Source organism: Ylistrum balloti, unplaced genomic scaffold, assembly GCF_031769215.1.
Source record: "Ylistrum balloti isolate Yb309-2 unplaced genomic scaffold, AGI_CSIRO_Ybal_v1 Utg370102, whole genome shotgun sequence".
Classification (NCBI taxonomy): domain Eukaryota; kingdom Metazoa; phylum Mollusca; class Bivalvia; order Pectinida; family Pectinidae; genus Ylistrum; species Ylistrum balloti.
Genome location: NW_026782128.1, coordinates 462038 through 486896, shown reverse-complemented (window position 1 = coordinate 486896; position 24859 = coordinate 462038). Strand labels below are relative to the sequence as shown.

The 24859-nt window shown below is 33.5% G+C and overlaps 1 protein-coding gene across 1 annotated transcript in view; it reads right to left on the bottom strand.

The window, feature by feature from the left end:
• The window catches only part of LOC132550045 (uncharacterized), a 138049-nt gene that overhangs the window by 84312 nt on the left and 28878 nt on the right, over positions 1–24859 (bottom strand). The window contains exons 13-14 of the mRNA XM_060214043.1: positions 24590–24768; positions 22705–23086 (exon numbers count right to left, since the gene is read on the bottom strand). Coding sequence (XP_060070026.1) covers positions 22705–23086; positions 24590–24768 — 561 coding nt within the window. The remainder of the gene's footprint in view (positions 1–22704; positions 23087–24589; positions 24769–24859) is intronic.

Here is a 24859-nt window from a genome sequence, read left to right as displayed (position 1 = left end):
TTACTGAGGCAGGACAGGCAGTTATAAGCATCATCACTGATCAGTTATATTTATGTTTTTTAACTGATTCATAGATATGTTCACTGACATATCGTAAAAAGACATTAACCCCAAATCCATAAGGATAATGAATTAATCATGATCACTTACTTCTGAAGATGACAGCTAGGTTCAATTCAAACAGAAAGCATCACATTCCTCAGAAAATATACACCGAGGTAAATCCCATCCAATCAAATATTTCCACCTGTCCCTCAAGTAAGTTCCACTGGACTCTGGTCACTCTAAACTGACCGATGGTGGTTGGACATTAAGATCAATATCAAGGATTGCTGGTCAGTAGTTATAGCTATTCATAATGAAACAACGTCAAAACATTAATTTTCCGATTCAATGCAGGATAGAGTGTTGAAACGTTATAGCAAGCTCCAGGTCATTGGAAGGTTTAAGTATTGACTGACAGAAACCTGGAGGTGGAGCAGTACGGTAAATAATCTTGAGATTTGATTGACATATTATATTTCTGTTCAAAGATATATGGAGTTCATGAATACAAATGGACATATATATATGTTTACCATAAACTCATTTAATGAGTAAAATAATTGTGAATGTATTCAGCTTTACATACCTATTGTTATCTTTTTTATTTATCTTGATGTAGGTTTTTTTTTATATATTATTGCATTGTCAATATTAATAGACAAAAATTGATTGTGCCAATCTAAAAAAAATGTTTTCTATGTAATGAATAAGTGCTACCATGTAATGGAATATTTACCGTATCTTAGCTGAGATATCAATACTGTTTCCTTAGAATCCAAGCCTGCTCCAGAAGACAGGTGACTGCAGACCACACAACATATATTAATTATCTTTACTAAATGAATGAAACCTATATCCCCTTCTCACCTGTAGCACACGAAACATATACAAAAGAACCTTTTTTTATCTTCGATAAAATGTCAATAAGCAACGGTGCTGGTTTACTCTTGTCACCAGATTGCAACAAATATCAACAAAGGATTTCTGAATAAAATGTCCCTGAATTGTCAAGTATTATATACCTGGAGAGAAGGCCCCATTACTAACGACCTGTCTAAGGTGAAGACGTACCTGTACAATCATCTGTGGAATGACACGACAACATTGTCTTACTCTATCAGTAATTGACTTCCAGCTGTGATAGTATCTGTGTGACTAGGATTTAATGAAATTTCAGTGATTGGGTCGAAAACAAATTACATCTGAATGCACACAAACTTTGTAATAAATCTACCTCTAGCTTAACCATGTCTCTATGGCCCAGAAAAAAAAATCCGACTCCACCTACAGACAACTCTAAATACCTCTAATCCAGTTTAAATTAACAGAAATTGGACATATAAAAGAAAATTGTCACCTATTAATTGAGTGATGACCATCAGTCATTGATAAAATCCAAGTTACCGAGTACGATTCATGTTTCTTTACATTTTTTACTCCATGATGAACAAAAATAATGACAATCAGGTATAATTATACTCATGAAGTACACCAGAACAACGGTTGATCTAATTGTTTTGAAATGATATTCCGTCTACACTACTGATAAAAAGGGTTATTACTGAATGCCCTTTAATGCATAATTAATGGCAGATTTTGTGTAATAGCCAACGACATGCTGTTAATTTGGTGTAATTACCAGATAAGTGGACAAATGACTTGTATATGAGTCCATACCTAATGAACTGTCCCGGTATCTCCTCAAAAGAAATATTTATTATTGCACTAAGTTTCATCAAATTTATCTACAGGGTAGTTTCACACATTACCTGTCTAGACAGACCACCCGTTACTTACTGAGAGATCACCTATAACCTCTCTTGATAGACCACAAGCTACCTGTTGAGAGGTAACGTGTAACCTGTCTAGACAGACCAAAAGCTACCTGTTGAGAGATCACGTGTAACCTGTCTATACAGACCACATGCTACCTGTTAAGAGATCACCTATAACCTGTCTAGACAGACCACAGACTACCTGTGGAGAGATCATGTGTTACCTGTCTAGACAGACCTAATGTTACATTTGTAAAGACCATCCTTTAATCATCAAGCTAAGATACCTGTGATCTTTCCATACATGAATGATAATTATCTTTTTGTATATGGATCATTTTGGTCAATTAAGATGTTAGATTTCAGGAAGAAGAGATTAAAATAAACACTTGTGTTTGTGCACTTCTGACCAGTTTGTCTTCATCCTGGTGGTCAGTTCAGAAATAGCAATTTACATAATTACATATATCTCACTACCACTTCTTGACATACTTTCATAAATGGTGGTCTGTTTGACCAGAAAGTATTGGATTAGGGCTCAAATTACCCACAGCAATATAAGAAATTAGCATCTAGTTAATTCTGTTAGGTGTTCCATTACATAACTCCCTGTCTTCTGAAGTCCACTCTGGGTTAGACAGAGGGTCAGTCTAAGCTTCCTAAACCTAGTTATGGTCAATATCATTACATCAGAGGCTAGCTGATCTGGACACAGGTCATTACAACCTCATGTCTGTAATCAAACAATTAACTGGTAATCTTATTAGTAAATAATCTATGATCTGAGGATTAGCAGAGTTAAGTCCCCTGCAAATCAGAAAATCCAGGCCAACAGATATCATTATTACTTTCCTATTAGCAATTCAATTCAAACAATAACATGAAATCATATCTTATATATGGATTTGAATGTTAAATAGCCATTTTTTATTAATGGAGAAATCCTTGTCTACAAAATATTCACTAATTGTATCAAAAATTGATGTGATAGGAAAATGTCCTTTGTTTCATAAGAGAATTATCATAAGGTTGAAATGGAATCATATTTTTTCTGTACTGCTGTAGTGGTTTGTATAAAGACAAGGGGTTTAGTAGGGATGACAGAATGGGAAGGATGATAATGATAATAGCAGAAACATAATCCTCTTCATTTAACGACTAGTATCCTAGCCTAGAACATGAACTTTCACTGCTTGTCATATGATGCATCTCAGTAACAGGTTCTTGATTGTCTTTCCTGATTTAGATTGTTTCTAACATTACAAAATGATTTTAACTAATTAGTTGTTGTTACAAATGTTTTTATGAAAACTGATGCATATCAGAAGCAAGAATTCATAATTTCATTTTTGAGTTTAAATCCCTGAAATTGGATTTTCAATACAGGACATAATAAAACTGCCACTTACAGATCACAAAATCTTTGTCAAAAATCATATCAACAACATCCCAAAGATACTACAAACAGAAATTGATTTAGTATCAAAAAATGTCAAGAATCTTGTAATTTTGGAAAAATTGATTATATTTTGTCAATCTACTCTAAATCATCCAGTTGATTTGAACCAATGAAATGAAAATTACACCTAACCATTCAGCGATTTCTTTTACCCACAAACCTGAGCCTTTCTCCTTCCCAAAGGTATTTTTAGTTTCAATCCAATAATATGAAATTTGTTTAACTATTTTCTTTTTTGATTGATTTTGTTTTAGGAAATCAATCTTGAGAAATGCAACTACTGATGAAAATGGAAATAAACACAAAAAAAAAAGGACTACAATTATATTACAACCAATAACTAATCAAGCTGACTCCCCTAAAGAAACCAAATGGACTGTTCTCTTTCTATTGATATGAAGTATCCATTAAGGAAATATAGGGGTGTTACTTTGATCTTGTACTCAATGATCGAGGAATATATTTGATGTCAAATGCACTGTGGTTCAACACCAATGTGTTACTTTCCTAATTGAAATTTTGCTAATTTGACAAAGTAATTTTCTATGACATTTTTAAAGTGCAAAATATTTAACATAATGCAATCGCTGAAATAAAGATAATATGTTGAATTCAATATTCTCACCACAATATTCTAACGCTACTAGAAATGACTGAGCTCATGTACTCTACCAGTTTTCTCTATAGAGATTTCTTCATTTCTTTCACTGATGCACTTCAGTTATTTAGTCATTCATTCTCTTTTTCTCTCCATTATTTAGTTTTAACTTTCCATTTTTTCTTTGTAACTTTTGTGATTCATTCATTTTTTTAAATCATGGCATCTTCTGTCATTCATTAACAAATGCTCAGATTTTATATCTAGATTTATCTACATTGTTTAAACACTTCCTCAGCATTGCAAACCTACCTCAGACAAGCTAGTACCATTAGGGGATTATCTGACATCGAGGAATGGTTTTCACCATGTATAAAAATCTCCAGCATCCTGTTCACCACTGAGTAAGTAATACACTTTTGTGTACAATAAATACCATTTCCTCAATGAATTCTACTGCTCTGACAGTTAAAATCCATTTAGCTTAAATGAGTTCCACTGTTGTTGTATGTTAAAATCCTACAGTTCTGTATGATGTAAATCCCTAAAAAAAACCTTTAACAATGAGTTACACTTTCATGTATATTAACATCTCTTCAGCATCCTCAATTTTTGTAAATCCCTCCGAGTCTTCAGCAGTTCACTTTCACCAATATCTTAAGTGAATTTTACCTTTCTTTACAAGTCGATTCCTCCGAATCTTTGTCAGTGGGTTCAGCTTTCTGGTTAAACATCTCAGTGAATTCTATTATTGTAAATCCCTCAGTAAGCAATACTAATTCAATGAGTATCTTCAGCCACCCCCTTCAACCATCCATCAACCTGTCTACAACACTTGTGGCCAGCAATCCCCATTCAACAGATGGTCAGTGTAATGGTCACTTCCTGCTAGCCACTGGTCACCACTTAGTCTGAACAATCAACACACCTCTCAAAAAAGCTCTCAACGACACCGAAATCCTCCACAAAAACATGTTTCAGTCTGGAGACAGACCCTGGATTATCATGCAAATGTGACCTTAAAGAGACCAGATGGTTCAAGTGTATTTATTTCACTACCGTAAATACTCTACTCTTGACCATTTTTGCTCATGGCCAGTAAAGAGAAAGATAACCTATAGGTTGAGGTTACAGCTGAAATGCGAAATTATTTTGTAATATAGGGTGATTTTAGCTCATTGTCCTGTAATAAGCCCACCTCGTACCTTCAGTCATAGGTGATATAAAAGCCTTGTAGACTTAAACCAGCATAAATACTTAATTGCATTAATGAGCTATTATTTAGAATTTTATAATTAGTTTGAGATCTTGATATTATTTCATTGATTCAATTTTTTTTATTTTAATTTCACTTTCACGTAACTTTTATCTATGTAACAGTATTTTTTCAGAGACATGCACTATACTTTATACATGTGCAAGTAGTGATGAAAAAAAGAAAGATAAAAATAACTCTGGGTTGTAATATTTCAGCCACAGCTACTGCATCTAGACAGACATTCCTATCTAGTGCTCTATACTTGCAGCTAAGTATCATATACATTCTCTTACCCCAAAACAAATATTTTGAAAGGTGTTTCCCTATCTCAGTGTAGAAGAGAGTTCGGCTGTATGACAGTGATGAAGACAAATGGTCGGACATTATCAGTGTTAAGTACAGTTTTCCAATCTTCCTGTAGCCATACCTATCATTAGAAATGTCCAGCCTCAATATCTTCACCTGTTCTGCTAGGTCCATACCCAAATTTACTCTTCCTTATCATCAATATAGATAACAGTCTGATCCTTAATTGAACTCAATCATTGGGCCTGGTGATGGTTAATAATTTTATGGCTAATTTCGAAATCTGATTTGAATATTAGCACAATTTTGTTTACAATATATTTTCATCAATGTTTCAAACAAAAAGGATTTCAAAACATTTAAAGAGGCCCTTACTGGTACCACTCATATGTTTGTCAACTCCTTAACAATAATATAATTATCTCCCCTTTATCAACCCACTGATATCACAGCATCACCGAAATTGTTGTTCAATAGATAATTACCCAACAAACTATTTCAGACAAAAGACATTTCTATGACCTTATGATGCAGAATCAGGACACTTGGTACATTAGCACTCATTTTCAACATTAACTATTTGAAAGAATATCAAAATGTTTCCTAAAAAAGGACAACAATCTTTAAATTCTGACATACTAAACCTTGAATCTATCCAGTTTTTTCCTGATCAAATGTATAAGACCCAATAAAGTATTCAGTATTATATAATTAGATCACGCTGTGAAAAATTCTTCTGATTCCAAAAACTAGAAAATGAAGGACAATTATTCCGTAATCTCATGCAAATTAGTATGATCGTCCTTTGATAAAATTCAGTACGTATCATCTACGATATTTTTTTTCATATATTACCTCCAGTTATTGTTGGTTGTCCTCTCTATCAACAAGTTGTGTATTTCTGTTTCACTCGGTTTCATTCATCATATCCGCCTATCTAGGAAACAACCTTGATCACTTTGGGCCTGTAGCTACAGTGATAACTCTGCCGTAGAACACAGCCGTGTGGATAAAACAAAGATATGCTATTTTTGACTTCTGAACAAAACAAACAGATTCTGATAACACAAATAGTTACAAAAGTCTACGGCACTATCACACACAATCTCAAGCTGTCTACAAATAGAAATTGATGAAAAGTGTTTTTCTCCTTACAAAACACTTTTTGTCCTGACAGCAGTATTAAGTTAATGTTTGTGCTTCTTGTCATTATCAATGATATCTTAAAGAGAAATGAAGCAGATTTGATGTATGTATAATGACCAAATATTTTTGTCTGCAAGAAACATCAGGTGAAATTATCTTTGAAACCCTTGTGATTACCATTCTATCAGGAGTGACATTACTGTGATGACTTATTGGAAAGAAACCAGCTGCTATACTCTAACTTATTTAATACAATAACCTTAAAATCATCGGTTTAATACTTATTTTTACACAACAGGTAGCAATTTCTAAACACCTGTATCAGAAAGTAATTTATTTCTAAACTTAAATAGAATCATGAGCATTTGATTTTCCTTATCTCCGAGTAAAACACTTTTGTTTCAAAAATTAATAATGGGCCTGAACTCTATATAAACATTCAGATGACAACAATGCCGAGCAATAGACCTCGAGATTCTAGGTTACAAAATTCACCGACTGTAGACAATAATGCATAGATATGTGTCAGTGTTCGCCTGATAAGAAAGGGCCGTAAGGCTGTATATATATATATTGGGGATACCAAACCACATTCTTATATGTAACACTGTTTTTCCAAGGGAAAGTCATATTCAGAAACTGACATTCTTTATCACATTTCGGTGGTTTTGTTTGATTTAACATCTAATTAATGAAGAAAATATTTTCATTATGAAACTAAGGAAAGCTGCTAACATTCAATATCTTAGATCTAAAGAAACATTAAATGTAAATTTCCACCCCATCATTTATATAGCTTCCTCGCATATGGTAGTATCAATTTTACAACTGGGCAGACTTCAATTACCAATGTTAAAACAACCTGACACAATTGAACTCATAGAAACGATACATATCAAATAACAATTGATCTTAGTTATAAAACGATACTGATTGTTAATATAATTTTGTTGACGACAGCAGTTAAAATGTTCAGAATCCAAACAGCATCTAACAATCAGTTTCTTATCTATAACAATGGATTTGTTATAGAACAGTGGCAGTTAAGGTTTTTTTTTCTTCACCAGCTTGTTGGAAATATTAAAGACAGCATGTACAGTTACATGAAAACTCTTAAAGACACTGATTACAAATGAGAAATGGCCCTTACAATCTGCATTTTGCTTCATATTGCACTACGTCATATATCAATTAAAATATGGGTGAATGTATAAGAAAATCTTTCCAAATTGTTATCTGTAAACCACGAGTACACAGTCATAATAGTAACACAGAACTATGATAAAAAGATTATTTCTGTCATATTTTTACTTTTTCAATAGCTTTGTAATCAAGATGAATTTCAGTGTTTATCAAAATTTTCAAATGCATATTTGCAGATTTAATATAATTTTATCTCAATAGAACTCAGCAACATGCATGATGGTGTCCTCATAATATTTTCAATTTGTGAAGCTATTAGCAGGATGTTTTAATTGCTTGTTTAATAGTTCCACTTTAACAAAACTCTACACCATATTACCATTTCTAGCTGCCCATAAAACGGAAAGTCGATAACTGCAATTCCATAAAGTAAGAACATCCTTGATGCATTATAAAAACCACTTCAAACTTGTGTAATAAACTTGACTACTCAGTCCCAATGGGAAGGTATCATCTTCTTGAGATATTTATCTCGATATTTATCCTGTAAGATACCTTTATTTTATCTCTATTAACATTTGATATATACTTTAAGATACACAGTATTACGAAATTTCATATTCCAATCCACTGAATACAAAAGGCTAAAGACATCAAAATATGTGTTTCTGGAAACAACCGAAAAAGTATCAGGCTACTGTGATAGGTAATTATTATTTTCTGAAATTTCATAATCATCGTTTTGTATCTATAATATTGAAATTACATCAGCAGTATTCTAAGATCACATAAATATATGATACAGATATACACCTTTAGATTATAGGTATACAAGTAGAACTGTAAGAAAGAAGTCTTGTTTATATCAAAATTATCTTAATTAAAGATTTACTCTCGGTCGTTAAGTATCAACTAGTAATTATTACTTACCAAATAACAAAGAGATCTATCTGTCCATGATAACAGAAAAATGAATGTATTCCCATCAGGACACCTAATAAGGTAAACTTAGAGAAATAGAACAGCAGAATAATGACATAAACTGAACACAGTGAAATATGATGTCATTAAAGACCTGAAGCTGTCTCATGTGATGTCATAAAAATCTGGTATCACATGACTTTAATAATGCTAAGAATCAATGAATGATAGATAAGTAAATATAATTTAACATCATTATGGCTGGCTCCAAATCATATGTTTTTATCTGTAATTAATGAAACTTATACTACTGTAATATGTTCAAAAACTGTGACAAAAAATCTGAAATATTAATTCATTCAACAAGCACCTGCGAAGATGAGTTTTATCCTTCTCAATTAGCAAGCACCTGTGACTGTAAATAAGGTATTGTGCGAGTTTCATTAGGTATCTATAAGACTTGGGCGTGGCTCTGCATTCAGGAAATCGGGAAATGAAACATTTAATAACAGAGAGAAAGGAAATTAGTCTAACATATACAAATAACATCAATAGGAAATGAAAAAGGCAAGTTAAAGTTTATAAATGTATTACATTCTACCTAAAAACACAAGCAGCTAATGTCTGTAAGTATGTTATTTATCACATAAATATGTTAGGTAATTAAATTACGGCTTTGTTTTCTGCACAATGTATGACACATCACTGTAATGAAGTATCAGTCTATCTTATATAATTTTACCGTATTTAACCAGTAATGTGCCCCAGGGTTAAAATTTCAATTTTGACTTTAACTACGGGGGTGCAGTAATTGTTTGACTATAATGATGCTTTGTTAGGATTTTCATGTACAACAGACGTGCGTGGGCTTATAGTTAGAAATTAAGTTTTCGTAAAGATTGAAGCAAGATATTTTCTGGGGACAAATCTTCTTGTAAATGCAACTGTAATAGGTTAGAAATTTATTAGTATTGTGCATGCAACACAAGAATGGTTCTTAAAGGGACAGGGAATTCAAATCAGGTGGATACTTACAATCTATAAAACAAAATTAATGTCAATCTGCTATTTATCAGGTACTAGGAAAGATCATTTCCTATCTATAAGACAAAAGTAGAGGGCAGTTGCCTTTCATAAGACAAAATGTTTGGTATCTTCAGAGAAAATCGATGGTCATTTACATTTTTCAAAATTTAGATAATAGCTATAATCAATAATAGTTCTATAATGAATTTTCTTAAAACAATTACGGTTTCAAATTGATATATGATAAAATGTATTGTTATAATAAATAAAACAAGAGACTTTTAACAGAATTAAATTGCTACTTACACAAATTCTTATATATATCCTTGACAAATACAACGGTTCCTTTAGCATGAGATAAACTTTAAACTTGGAACAAGATGAAGCCCTATTCACATGAACTCAGGTGTTCCCCTTCACTGTGGGATAAGGAATAGTAATTAAGCTAGAAATGAGGTGAGTGACTGGCATCATGTAGAGCTCGGCTGTCAACACAGACATTGAAACACTCAGTAATGAAGCCTTGTACACAGGTTAAGTCAGAGGTGCAGTTATCTGTGACTTGTTTCTCTTAGAGGTTTAATTCCCCTTCAAATTAATTCATATACCTTATCTACAAATGCTTTCAGGAATCCCCCTCCCTTACCCACCATCTCAAAAAAAAGGAGGGGACATTCATAAGTTAATGAGTGCATCTTCACTTCTCTAGCAGCACGTAATTTTCTTTAAGAACCATTTCTGACAAATCTCTTTTTTATCAACTTCAGCTAAGAGGAAATAAAAACATGAAATGAAATAAAAGGCTTATTGATCAATTCACATTTTCTAGTTCTACTTTGAGGAACATTATTTCTGTATTTGAAGGAGCATATCATTCCCTCTGGCTAAAACACTTCAAAACTCGTTTAGTTTAATTACAATAATTTTGAATTCACTTTAAATTTGATCAGTTTCTCTTCAAAATCTGCTGAACAGCTTAAGAGGCTTAAGATGGGTTTACCTGGTATACCATGACCTATGACCTAAAGTTTAAGCACTTGGATGGCACAGATTCTCTCAATATCTACAACACTTACAATTTGTAGTCACATATCCAGGTCAATGAGATATCATTCTCATGCCCGGGTCTGTGAAATTACTTCCTTTACAAATGAAAAATACCCAATTTTGAAGTATAATTGAAATACAATTTTCAGTAAAGATTGGTAATGATCTTCTTCCTGATAAAAGTCTGGTAGTTACCAAGTATTCAAAAATAATCATTCATGTTTTCCTTCAGTAAATATTTAACAAGCATACACCCTAATTTGATTTTATTGTGTGAGATATTGTAACTGATCCAGAAAAGTCACACCTCCAAGAGAGGTCTTTAACACGTTAAAAGACCCTTATCAAATTTTAATTAAAGGATATAAATATACCATTACAAAAATTTCATTGGAATTACCTCCCTTGAAATTTGAGAATTTTTACTTGGCAGTTTATGATTTATATAATTGATTGATAAGATGTGTAAACAAATCAGCAATCAAAAGCATATACCTGGCCTACTTCCGAAGAGAAATCTTTCTGAAAAGGAGATCAGAAATTCAAAGTAGGAAGCATACAGCCTTACATGTAAGTATAAAATATTAAATTTTTACCTTATCACTTCATTACCGCAAAAATAAAACACATATTGATAACATTCAGCCACAGCTTAGGAAGTGTACTACTGACCTCGCCAAATGTTTGACCTTTGACCTAAGCATCACAGGTATGTTAAGAGGTAAAATTTGAAGATCAGCATAAATTTACAACAGTAAATATCATGTCATTTGTCTGATGGAAATATCTTTTTTCCAATTTAAAATTGTTAAGCAGTTAAGTGCTGATTTTCAAAACAAAATAATAGAGATCTTTTAACAGGTGAAATAACAGCATGCACACAAATCAAGCGAAAGAAACTTAACTCTGTACAGCAAAACTGATAACAGAATCTTGAATGGCAGACCTGAACTTAACTCAGGGAAGACAGTTATGATGATTACCAGTAGTATATTTATAATATCAACATTACATTACCAGAAACCATACTTCATCAAAAGAACAGAAAATGTCACAATAAATCGTCACATTTACCATAGTGAATTAAACACTTATAACTGTACCAGGACTATCCTGTTTTAATGACAGCCAAATGAACAAAATTGTTTAAGTGGGATAATTGAGTATGTTTTTAGAACTGAATCACTCTAGGCACACCAATCACCATAATAAGATAACCAAAATCATTGGACAGATGATAATTTACAGACAATTGTAAATGTATTTATGAAAGATATAAATAAATAGCAATAAGCCCACATCATGTACCAATAATTAAACCACCTTTATATATATATTGTTGTTTAATACCAAATGCCACGTCATTGTCCCGTAATAAGCCTACATCCTAAAACACAAAGTCAAAAGTTTTGTGTTGGTGTTATGGGCTATTGAGGAATAAACATGATATTTATATATAAATATATGTATATATTTTATATCAACATAAATATAATGGAGGGTTATTTGTTTGCCGGTCATTTGTGGTAGGTCTCCTTATAGTAGGCTGGTGGCTGCCTCTTTGATCACAATACAAAAGGTCCATCACATTAAATCAAAGGCCATGTATTGCCTAAGGACACAGCAGCGTAAGATGGTCTGTGATATCAGGTACCCATTTAACACAAACCCACACCCACATCTCAGATTGTTACCTTTTGTTGAAAATGCAGACAGGGAACTTTGATTTCAAAAGTTATAAATAGAGAAAGTAGGAAAATTCCTCAAAAAGATAGGTATCAAGTATCAAGTGGACCATAAACCATTATATATGTACATGTATATCTTTCATTCAAAAAAATCCATCTGACCAAACCTTACCTGATCAATTCTCACCTGGAGATAACGAAAGGTCAAGTCAAAATCAATATGAATTAAATCCAAGGAAATCCACTACACAAGGCTCCACCATGAAAAAGAGCTCAAAGTGTTTGACAGATGGTCAAATACAAACTGTCAACAGACTTATAATGAAATATATATATGTACACAAACGGTCAGCTTGAATGGTCAGTCCAGGCAGTATGGCCACTCTTTGTTAACAAAAACAGCTAAGAAAACATCTGATTTCTTATAAAAACACAGACTTGTGGTTAGCTATTCTATCTGATAGTAACAATCAAGTCACTGATATATACACATTGACCACTACAACTGGACCGTGGTCAGTATACATAATCACTATAAAGGCTTAGGTCAAACCCACTTTTCTATGTACAGCCTGTGAAATTGTTTAATCAAAATCTGGGTCATATCAACTCTTGATTCTTGTCCAGATTTGTATGTAAATGAACCAATTTATTTCCCAAACATGAATGTAAGTGAATTTACATAAATCACCATATCACGGAAATAAATATTTCCATTTCACTGTACATTACATTTCTAACTGATTTCATACAATTGACGATTTTCTTAATTTTTAAAAACACTGAAAAAAATTAGTATTGCACCAACTTGTTTCATTGACTATATCTAAATCTATTAACTTCACAGAAAAATGTGATTTATTTTACATACAAATGTACTGGATTTCATAATTAACTACGGTAAAAACTATAGCTATCTTGACAGGTAAAATATGCAAATAAAACAGAAGGGAATGTGTTAGGGTCTGCTATGGATATGGTTTCAGCAGCTGACAAGTTGAGTCAGAGTGATGTTAATCAGTTTCAGGTATTTCTGTTCCAGAACAGATGTGCACATTTTTCTTTTTAACAACAGCTCTATAACCATGCATGCATTTAGCTTACATGTCAGAAAGCATGTTTCTGTGATTTTCAACATCAAAGTAACAATTTTCTTTGAAATATTTCAAAATATTTTTCCAATATGATTAAATATTTGAATACCTACCTGACTAGATTTGGAATGAATCATCCCAGTACCTGCATTAGTTTGATAGTTGTTTGTCTGGTAAATCTCTATCTGTATATATTTGTATACAAAACTTATATATATATATTGTTTATATTTCTAGTGAATATTTACAAACATTCAACCTTCTAGTTGAAAAGTTATATACATAGTTCTGATGTATGTAATCAGGGACGTTCGGACATGTAAGATGTTAGCTACGATACAGCCTCTCCTGTCCAAGCTGAGCAAAGTCCCAGAAAGAACCTATCACTTGGTAAAATCTGGACAAAGGCTTGGGATAAATGACCCCATGCTCATCCATTGTCTGATGTGTATAGAAAACTGTCCTAAAAAGATACTATATATGTATCTCCACATCAGCAATCGCCCACATACAAAGATGTCTGACAATTTAACCTGCCCCAAGATGCCTTCGACAAGCTGAAATTCATCTATATGACCATGACTGACAACATACATACTCTCCTTTCTGTGACATTAACTGATGTCTATGTACAGATTTTAGTTATAAAAAAAATATTTCTTAATTGACATCTACATACAAAATGTACAGGTTCTCATTTCTGTGACATTTAACCTTTACATATTGACCTTTATTACTTTAACCTTAACTTTGGCTTGACCTTCACCTTGTGACCATTAATTTGCTGCAATCTATTGTATGAAATGAGCTGAAACATTTCTATCAAACATCTACATGAAAATACTGTTAAATTGTCTGGTGGAATGACAGAAAGTCCGACTGTTCATCTGCTCAACATGTAACATGTGTAAAAGCTATCACCAGTTCGTAACCTTGTTTTTCTGTTGCATGCACAAGTTATAAGTATTATTGTGTCATTCTGACAATAAAATGTATTCCGCTTCATATAATTAGCAGTTTTAATCTGTTTTACTTGTCATCCATGCCTCAGAAATTGTAAGCAGAATCCAAGTTCGCTGTTTTTTAGTCCGTGTAAACAACCCGACATAACCAGAGCATGTTACTAATGAATATGCTAAAACATTTTGTCAGCCAATTCCTACAAATGTTCATTCCTAACAGGCCAGTAACAAACATATTGTTCCTGATGTAGATAAGCTACACGAGGGAAACGATTGTGGAAGTGACTTTCTCAGGCAAGAAGTATTTGTGTTACACAATCACTCAGTCATCTGTATCAATACAGAACTCTGATAACACTATCAATAGATAAAATATTCTTTATGCTACCTGGATGTATGAAAATGTACATGCACCTGATAATTTCTACACCTTAAAGGAATCATTCCTTTAACTGTGGATTTGTCCAAGGTTGTCCTATCTTAAGCACCATTTGACCTCTACTAATACAGAGAGAATCTTTTACATCCACACATTTTTGAGTCATTTGACTCAGTTGTAAGGCTTTTCTAATCTGAGGGAAGACCTAGTTATGTACAGTCATTCCGAACGAACCTGAAGCGAGGACAGCAAAGGTCAAAATACAAAGCTTTTTTTTATCTCTGACCTGTTAGAAATGATGAGAAAATCTGGAACTACACAAAATTATTTAGTTAGAAGCAACATAGTGGTTCGAAAACAAACTAGTTCAGGTTTATATATAGGACACAGATCTGCATACTTGTGACTGGGATTTGTAGATAACGCAAAGAGAAATTTCATGATAGCACTAAGACAAATCAAAGACACTTTATTTCCACTGACATGGATGAACGCTGCTGAATCATTCAAAAGGAACATCAAAAAAGACATTGATAAAACTTTTTTCTATTATTTTTTTTCAGAATTTGTAGAAAATTTTGAAAGAATTAACAAAAGCTAATTAAAGTTTTTGATGGAAGATCTCCCTGGTAAGCATGACAAGTTTAATGGATACCACTGATTTTTAGTGGAAATCTGACAATCAAACTGCCCAGTTCATGAACAGACCCCTCTCATAAGTATCATATTTTTCAATAGACATTTTTTAGTGTCTTGAAGTCTGGCAGTCAAACCCTCTTTTGAGTTTCACTACCTTCCCCGGAGTTGTAAGCAGAAGAATCCAAGAACTCCCTGAAGTTTCAAAACTTATTCACTAACATCTCTCCTGAGCTCATAATCTTGCTGACCAGATCTGTTTCTAAGTCTTAAGCACCCCGGAAGTGTCTTGAAGCTTGCCAGCCGACCCCTTCCCATGTTCTTTGTCACTAATCACAGTTACAATGCCTAGAATTTACCACAGTAGCGATACTTCACAGTCCTGAGACTACTTGAGTACCACTGTATCCTCAATATAACAGAAATCCAATGACTTCTGACACCAGTAGCAGGAAACAGGTGATTTCTATCAACCCAGACACTGTGGAAGTGAAACACTCCAGTTCTATCTATTCCGATCAGTCAAACACAAAACATTACATTTTTTTTTGTTTATATTCTATAACATGATATTGTGATTAAGGCAAAAGGTTTTTAAAGGCTATATAACATCTGAATGGTAACTTGATATCACTTTTAAATCCAGGATTTGATGCAAGTGGTCTGATGGCAACATGGATAGTGCCCTGATTTTTCACCACGATGGCCAATGGTCAACCCCTTAACAAGTCATCAAAATGTATATGGTCAACGTCAAACACCCAACCATATGAGACCACATTCTACAGAGGAAAGAGATAAAAAGTACTTGAAACCCTTCAGGATAATATTCCTTTTTCTTTCTTTCAGAATTATGACTTTGATGGGAACGTTCTGGTAATTCAAAACTACAAAACATCTGTAAATATGAATGCCCTCATTCCCATATCTATAAGTATCATTGTTGGATGAATTTACGGAAGTTGTCACCTTTGACTCTTTGACCCTTTAACCTTAACCAATGACCACTTTAATACCAAGCTTTAGACCTTAATATTATTGTACTACAAGGTATATTTGATTGAACTGATAAGTAACAGGATGTGATGGGGACTGAATAGAGTACAGGCAGCCACTATACTATCTGTGTCCCCTTGTCCCCATTTGTGACCCCTTGCCCCAATGAAATGATGGGGCTTTATCTAAAAAAAGCCAATGTGCCCAACATCAGCTTGAATATAAGAAAACTTAAATCAGTCTTCAAACAAGATCTATTTAATGAGGAAAAGCTGTTACACCAGCCTATCAAACCCATTGATTTCTACTAAGTAAATGCCACTGGTCATCCACAGAAATCACAATGGTCATAAACCTCATCAGATCTGTTACCAACCATCGGTCAAGTATATAGTGACCACTTCAAATGACCAGTAAGAAATCAATGAGAAGGGCATCAGTTGATCTCATTCACAGATGGCTGTTATCAAAATGACAACTCTGCCGAAACCATTACTTTGGTGTTGATTAGCTTCAAAGCCTGTTTGAGAAACATTCGGATATTCTAATACATAAAAATGATATATAGGTTGCATTTTGAAGTCAAATTTTGTAACCCATTTATCATAACAAATGGAGATAAAATAATGTCTTTGTACGCAACACAATCAATAAAAGTAAATTTTACTGGAGACATTCAGACCTTCACAAGATGAAACTAGGATAAAACATCATTGATTTGGTTGTGAAGGGATGAGAAATCATTGACTTTCAATTGTTTATTGTAATAATACAACTTCCTGCCTTAGCATGAACACTGAAAGCGAGCAGTGGATTGGAATTATTGTCAATAGTGTCAGCCTCGCATGTTAATTCATCCGTAAACATCCTGGTACACAGGATTGTCTATAGGCAGTCAATACATGTACTCTACTGGTGTGTACATATACAGATCCTGACAGAGACTATCAGTGATACCATTAACTGGTTATTAATCAAAAAACTGTTTAATCTGATATTTTGAGAAGAACATTTCACGAAGTTTAAGAGAAACCTGCAAAATCTCACACAAATTACTCGCCAAAAAAATCATGAATTTTGAAATCAAACCGCGGCCTTCTACACTTTTTTGTTCTTTAGGCTGCATCTCTAGCAAAGCAGTTGAAAATGAAAAGAAATAAGGATTTCTACTTTCTGAAACAAAGAAATGATTTCATAATTACATAAATAGTAGTTAAATCCAAGATACCTCAGGTAGTTTACTTCCCAATCCAAAAAATTCGTAACTTTCATACTTTTTCTAAACTTTGAGCAACCTAATTAGGAAATTTTATGTGTGAAGACGATTTACCGTAAATACGCAACACATCATACATCTACTTCACTTCTTTTCTTAATGCAAACGTAACATAAAATAAACAAAATTTCAAAATATAAAAATGCTTTATATATTTTGACTGTAAAAAAATATTCCTATTTCCTACCACTACAATTTGACATAATTGTGACAAAACGACATGAACAATGTACATGTACAGCAGCAATGCATCTATCCTTTAAAATGACGTTGTGACATATACATGATGTTGAACTCATTCCCTGACATGTGACGTTAAGCCTATTAACCTAATCTCTAATATACAAAATTACACCTATCCTGTGACATACAACACTGTACCTGTCATATAAAAACATATCCTTAGTTTCTGATATATGACATTCCGAGTCTCTGTAAATAAATGGCACGTAACATGTGACGTATAACATTTTTCTATGCATGCAAAATAAGATGTTGAATCCACTGCCTAATATGTCATACCTTTAAAGCCCTGTCATACCTTTAAAGCCCTGTCATACCTTTAAAGCCCTGTCATACGACATGTGACAGGTTTGTGGCAATTGACACCAGTAATGCTTGACATATGACATTCTGTTAAGTTTGAAACATATGACATCATGCATCCAGTCTTTAATAGATAACATTGCATTCAACTTGACATATGACATTATGCCCAGCATGTGACATGACTTTGTGCTAAATCACTGACATATGACATTCCCTGAGTACCTCATATATGACACAGTGTGCCCTGTATGTGACATATGACATTTTGCCTGAATTGTGACAAATGACATCTCACTTAACCTGACACACACCATTATGTTCAGTTTGTGATACATGACATGTGACTTACCCTACCTACAACATACGACATTATGTCCATAGAGATTTAGTCTCTTACCCGCTAGAGCTTGTTCTAACCTGTCCAGCCTCTCCATATCAGTGAAAATGTCCGACGTCATGATTCTGCTCTCATAAAAATCCCACCTTAAATTAGCTCTTGGACAAAAAACTTACAACTCACTTTAAAGGAAATCTACATGCACACATCACAAACACAACAAAAAACATGCTAGTACACATACAACAATACACTTAGCAAGTCAATATCTTTTACTTTGAGCTTGTACATGACAAGAACACTTAGACTCATTTCCTGCCCATTGTTGTTTGAGTAAAGAGCCTTTGTTTATTTGTTACAGACTCACTCTAATGCTGCGGCCATCCCCCTCTAATATATAACATACAAGATTTAAACAGGAAAAGCCTTAGTTAGGGGTTGTATATTTCTACATTCCATCAGCAAATGTATCTGATGTGATAACGAAAAAAAGAATCTCAGACTGGGTGTTCCGATTTACCAGCAATTGAGCTCGTAAAAAACATTAGAAACTAATTCTGTGTGGGAGCATCCTGGTATCTTCTCAGTTACATCAATGGTATATCTGTTCATTTATCTCATTATGTGTGTGGGTATACATAGGTCACCATCAAGCTGACACATTTAACTGTATGTGTGTACATATATCTATATAAAGTCAACATATCTAATCAAATGTAAAACATAAATCAATTAAAAAAACCAGTCTTTTATTTACATCAAAATGCAATACTTGGTCACACTTGGGGAAAGATTTCCAATTTTCAACTCAAATTTTATATATTTACATTTTGCAGATAAATGTGTAGGTGACATAAAACTGAGTTATCTATCCAAAATCCCAGCCAGTAAGATTTATTTTTATTGAAAACATATAAGGTATAAGTGTGAAAATTAGCTCTACAGTCGTATTTGTCCAAGGTCTTAAGCTTTAAATGGACACCATCTTGTCTTAAGAATATTTGATAATTTTTACAAGTAAACAGTACATTAACCTTGTAACTGAGATTAGTAGACTCTGTCAAATCATCAGGTGTTGACCTTGATTCATAGGTCTCTATCAAGTCAAGAAGAATGGAAATAAATTTAAAATTTTTACTGAATTGTCAGTATGAAGATTAAGGTATCAAGATCTGAACACTTCAAAACTACCTTAATCTTCATACTGACAAGTACTATTAGTAAAATTGTCGTAATTAATTACAAAGATGCAACGGTACTAATGTTAACATGCAACAAGAAAAACATTAAAATGTCATATTGTCAGAAACACATCAGCGAACATCAATCGTTGATGCAATCTATTACAATATATCAAAATTGAACATTTTCACAGAATTCAAAAACAAACTCAACATGCTACTGACAATGATGTGAAATAAACTACAAATGCCTCACACATACCAAAAAAATGTTCCATACACGTGTAAATGCATTTTCATACTGGTGTCACAACAGTGAATTGAAAAAACAGGTCAAGTGACTTACAAACGGCAGAAGATGTTCCAGTGCCAAGAGCAGCTTCCGTAGGCAAAGTCAAAATCAGCTGTTATTAATTGTAGAAAAAACAAAGATTCAAATACACCAAATGTAGCAGAGTGACGAACCAGACTCCAACCAATAGCTACTGGTGTTCCTTAATCTGTAGGTTCGATAAACTGTCACTTCATCTTGGACTTGTAGTTATCCAGTAATAACCCCGTACCTGGTTATAAACTCACCTATAAAGACCTACTGCTCCTTAATACCAATACAAACAATTGTTTTTCAATTGTCTTTCAATAAACCCATCCTCAGAGTTTAGTCAGACTTAGTTGACTCCTTGGGCTTAATACAGGTTAAATATGGTAATCTGTTTTATTACAATTTTTTATTCAAATATGATAATCCGTCCGAACTTTGATAATTACCAAACTGACTCCGACTGATTTTCTGGATGTTTTTTGAGCTGGCCATTTTGCTACCATATCTATTATTTCTGATCCTTCTATCAGAGTTAAATGTAAATATTCTGATTACCAAGGTGATGAGTTAATTAATGATTTAATTGTTCTATCTTGATGTATATCTCCTCCATAACCAATCATTACACTGTAGCCATGACGTGCTGTACCACAGACAATTAGGGCCAATTAAAGTGATAGTAGTATAAGCTAAAAGTATATATCTATTTAGAAACACAATACCCTTCATTCTAAATTAGAGAATATCTGTGAGACCCGAATGTCCTTGACTACAAATCTGTATCATTGTTTTCATAAGAGTTTTATAAACATGACTGAACCTGACCTTAAAATCCAGAAACACTAGGCTATAATCTCATACACACCCCACTCAACCCAATCCGACCTCTTCATGAGGTACCCATATAAAAACTGTACTAAAGTATTGGTTAGTATTGTAGTAACAATTCTAAGATGGTGACAGTATCTACAGAACAATGACTATATCTTTCATTCTGTGTATCCTTCCCTCTATCATCATCAGCACTACTGTTACCATATGTTTCTACTTTAACATTAGCCATTACCTAATTTGATCTTATCAGTCCTACAACATCAAACCCCCTACAACATCTGGGGTGATATATATCCCCCATTGTTAAACTTAATCCAATTAATAATCCCCATACTAATTATAATTAATTCTAAAAACCTCCCCCCAACTCTTTGTATAAATATTCTTTGTGTCATCAAAATAATGTCAGGCATTTTTACTTTTTATAGGGATTTTATACTGATGATATCAACTGTAACAGTTGGAACCTTAAAAAAAATCTATAGAGAAAACTTCACTTCATCAGCCCATGAATGATGAAATGGCAAATAGAACCCTAAAGTAGCTTCTTAGTGAAATTTCACTTCATCAGCCCATGAATGATGAAATGACTGGTAGAACCGTAAAGTAGCTTCTGTATAGAAACGTCACTTCATCAGCCCATGAACAATGAAATGACAGGTAGAAACCTAAAGTAGCTTCTGTAAAGAAACGTCACTTCATCAGCCCATGAACAATGAAATGACAGGTAGAAACCTAAAATAATTTCTGTAAAAGAACAACACTTCATAGACCCATGAATGACAGAATTTTTTACATATATATGTTAACACAAGATGTCAAACTTGACACATATATACTTCATTTTAACTATAAATAGTTACAAGATATGTTAATAGTTGAGGCGTTTTGGTCTTGTAACAGGGCACTTATGTAAAACTCAAATCACTGGGGTAAAAATTCTGAAAATACAGGTGTATGTAGTTTACTTCCTTTAACATATTGGAACCTGTTGGAAATGAACACTGAAAAATGTGGCAGTCAATAATGATGAGATTTTGAATTTGTTAGACCTAAATGTATATGATACAATATATATACATTAATATTTCATAACATTCCTGATGTTACAGCGATACTATTTGTTTACAGTAGAGCTGTTACTGATGAAAAAAAAATCTATCTGTATATCAAAAGATAAACATATTGATACATTAACACATATCACAGTTGTGGTAGTATCTCTAGCATACAATATTGGTGATACACATATCCATCCAAAATCTAGTTGGTTAGGGCTGAAATACTTAGGATCCTCACATATTCAACAAGAAATACTTCATTTCTGTTCCCCTAAGATCATATAACTTCATTGGAATCAATTTTCATGGTTTTTCAAGAAATTATATTTCGTCGGGACGTAATTTCGTGGATAAATAGAGCTCAATTAACTTACTTATACTTATTTGAACATGGATATATAAATTTGTGTACCAAGAGTGCCCACACAATCAATGAAAATAAATCCCCCACAAAAATGGATGATTCTGCAGTATACAAGTTGACTTGAGTGACTTTATTTTTGTAGGATGTTATGGTTCCAATACTGTATGACAATATCTAGTAAACTATTGTATATTGAATTCCCAAAAAGATGCAACACTTCTGTGTTTCTTCTATGCAAGTATTAGAATATGTGATGAAATTATGCTATTCAGTAATGTATATCCATCTCGATAACTCTTACCTGCAAGTGGTCCGAGCTCGTCTTCCCGAACCAGATCCTCTTGACTGCTGCTGCTGGCACTTCCTGTACTACGTCTCATCTCGGCAGCGCCCTCTGGAGGTTGTATCTTGGAATGTCTACTCCGCCTCATTACCACTGGTGAAGCATGGAATTCCGTGTGGTCTCCTGATGGCCCGCTCGGTAAACCTTCATCAACTTTCTTAAGATTTACATCATCACCAGATGAGGAAATAGATGACACATCGTCCACAATTGGAATGTCATTTGCACCAGAAGTGGTGTCTGCTTTTGGAATGTTTACTGCAGATGATGGCTGTTCAGTTGGATCTCGGAGGTACACGGTTTCTGTAATGGTTTCCATGTCACGAGAAGACCGCTTACTCTGCAATACATAATCATAAAGATTAATTTTATTCTGGATACATGATAGCAAGTCCAAGTTCTGATTTTCAGGCAGATTTTTCTCCAAATTCAGAATATCAAACACTAAAATGGTTAATGATTGAGATTAATTTTCTTAAAAACTAAATTTCTACTACTAGATTTGTCTCCCTTTGTCCAGTTTTCCACTGTACGAGCAAGAATATATATCTGTTTTACAAAATAAAACTACAACGACTGGGTAATTATCTTAAGTGTGAGACGATTAAAAATTCTGACTAATATTGGTTGCTCATCAATTAATTAAATTTTGGAAGGGTGTTTGTTTTAACAAAATTCTTTAATGTCTCATTTAGATTGTAGAAAATCACATCTCGCAGTCCCCACAGCAAATTCCACGCAGCAATTAATAATTGGTTACTGATCAACAAATCAGGCATCAACAGATACATCTGGGTATTAACTTTGACAATACCTGTACTGCAATCAGTACACACATATAAACATGTACAGGTATACAATCAGTACACACATAAACGTGTACAGGTATACAATCAGTACACACACACACACATGTACAGGTATACAATCAGTACACACACATATAAACATGTACAGGTATACAATCAGTACACACACACACATGTACAGGTATACAATCAGTACACACACATGTACAGGTATACAATCAGTACACACACATATAAACATGTACAGGTATACAATCAGTACACACACATAAACATGTACAGGTATACAATCAGTACACACACATAAACATGTACAGGTTTACAATCAGTACACACACATAAACATGTACAGGTATACAATCAGTACACACATAAACATGTACAGGTATGCAATCAGTACACACATATATAAACATGTACAGGTATACAATCAGTACACACATATAAACATGTACAGGTATACAATCAGTACACACATATATACAATCAGTACACACACATAAACATGTACAGGTATACAATCAGTACACACACATAAACATGTACAGGTATACAATCAGTACACACATATAAACATGTACAGGTATACAATCAGTACACACATATAAACATGTACAGGTATACAATCAGTACACACACATAAACATGTACAGGTATACAATCAGTACACACACATATAAACATGTACAGGTATACAATCAGTACACACACATATAAACATGTACAGGTATACAATCAGTACACACATAAACATGTACAGGTATACAATCAGTACACACATAAACATGTACAGGTATACAATCAGTACACACACACATAAACATGTACAGGTATATTGCGGGCAATCCATTTTGACAGGCTTTAAAAATTACTTCTACAAAATACTGAAAAAGTTTCTAATTTAAGATCTTACAAGAAATAATGGTAGATACACGTTGACTTATCACAAGGCATGGGCATATCACAGTATAGGTAATGATATTGATAATGTAAAGATAATCTGAATCAAGTGATCCTGTCTGGTGAACACCTACATCAATGCCAGCCATTTTCTCCTGTATGCCCTGCATGGCAGTGTTGGGTGAGGGTGGTGGGAAGTCGGGCGTGGCTGGTTGTGGGTAGCCAGTGGGAGTGAGGGGTATCTCCTCACGTTTCAACCTCTTTTTCTCAAACTCCAGAGAAGGAGGTTTAGTTAACTTTCCTTCTCCCAAATCTGAAATGGATGGGTGAAAATTAATCATTTTTAGCGCTAATACAAAATCTAGTAATCAGTTAACAAATGAAAATTTTCCAAACTATCAGTG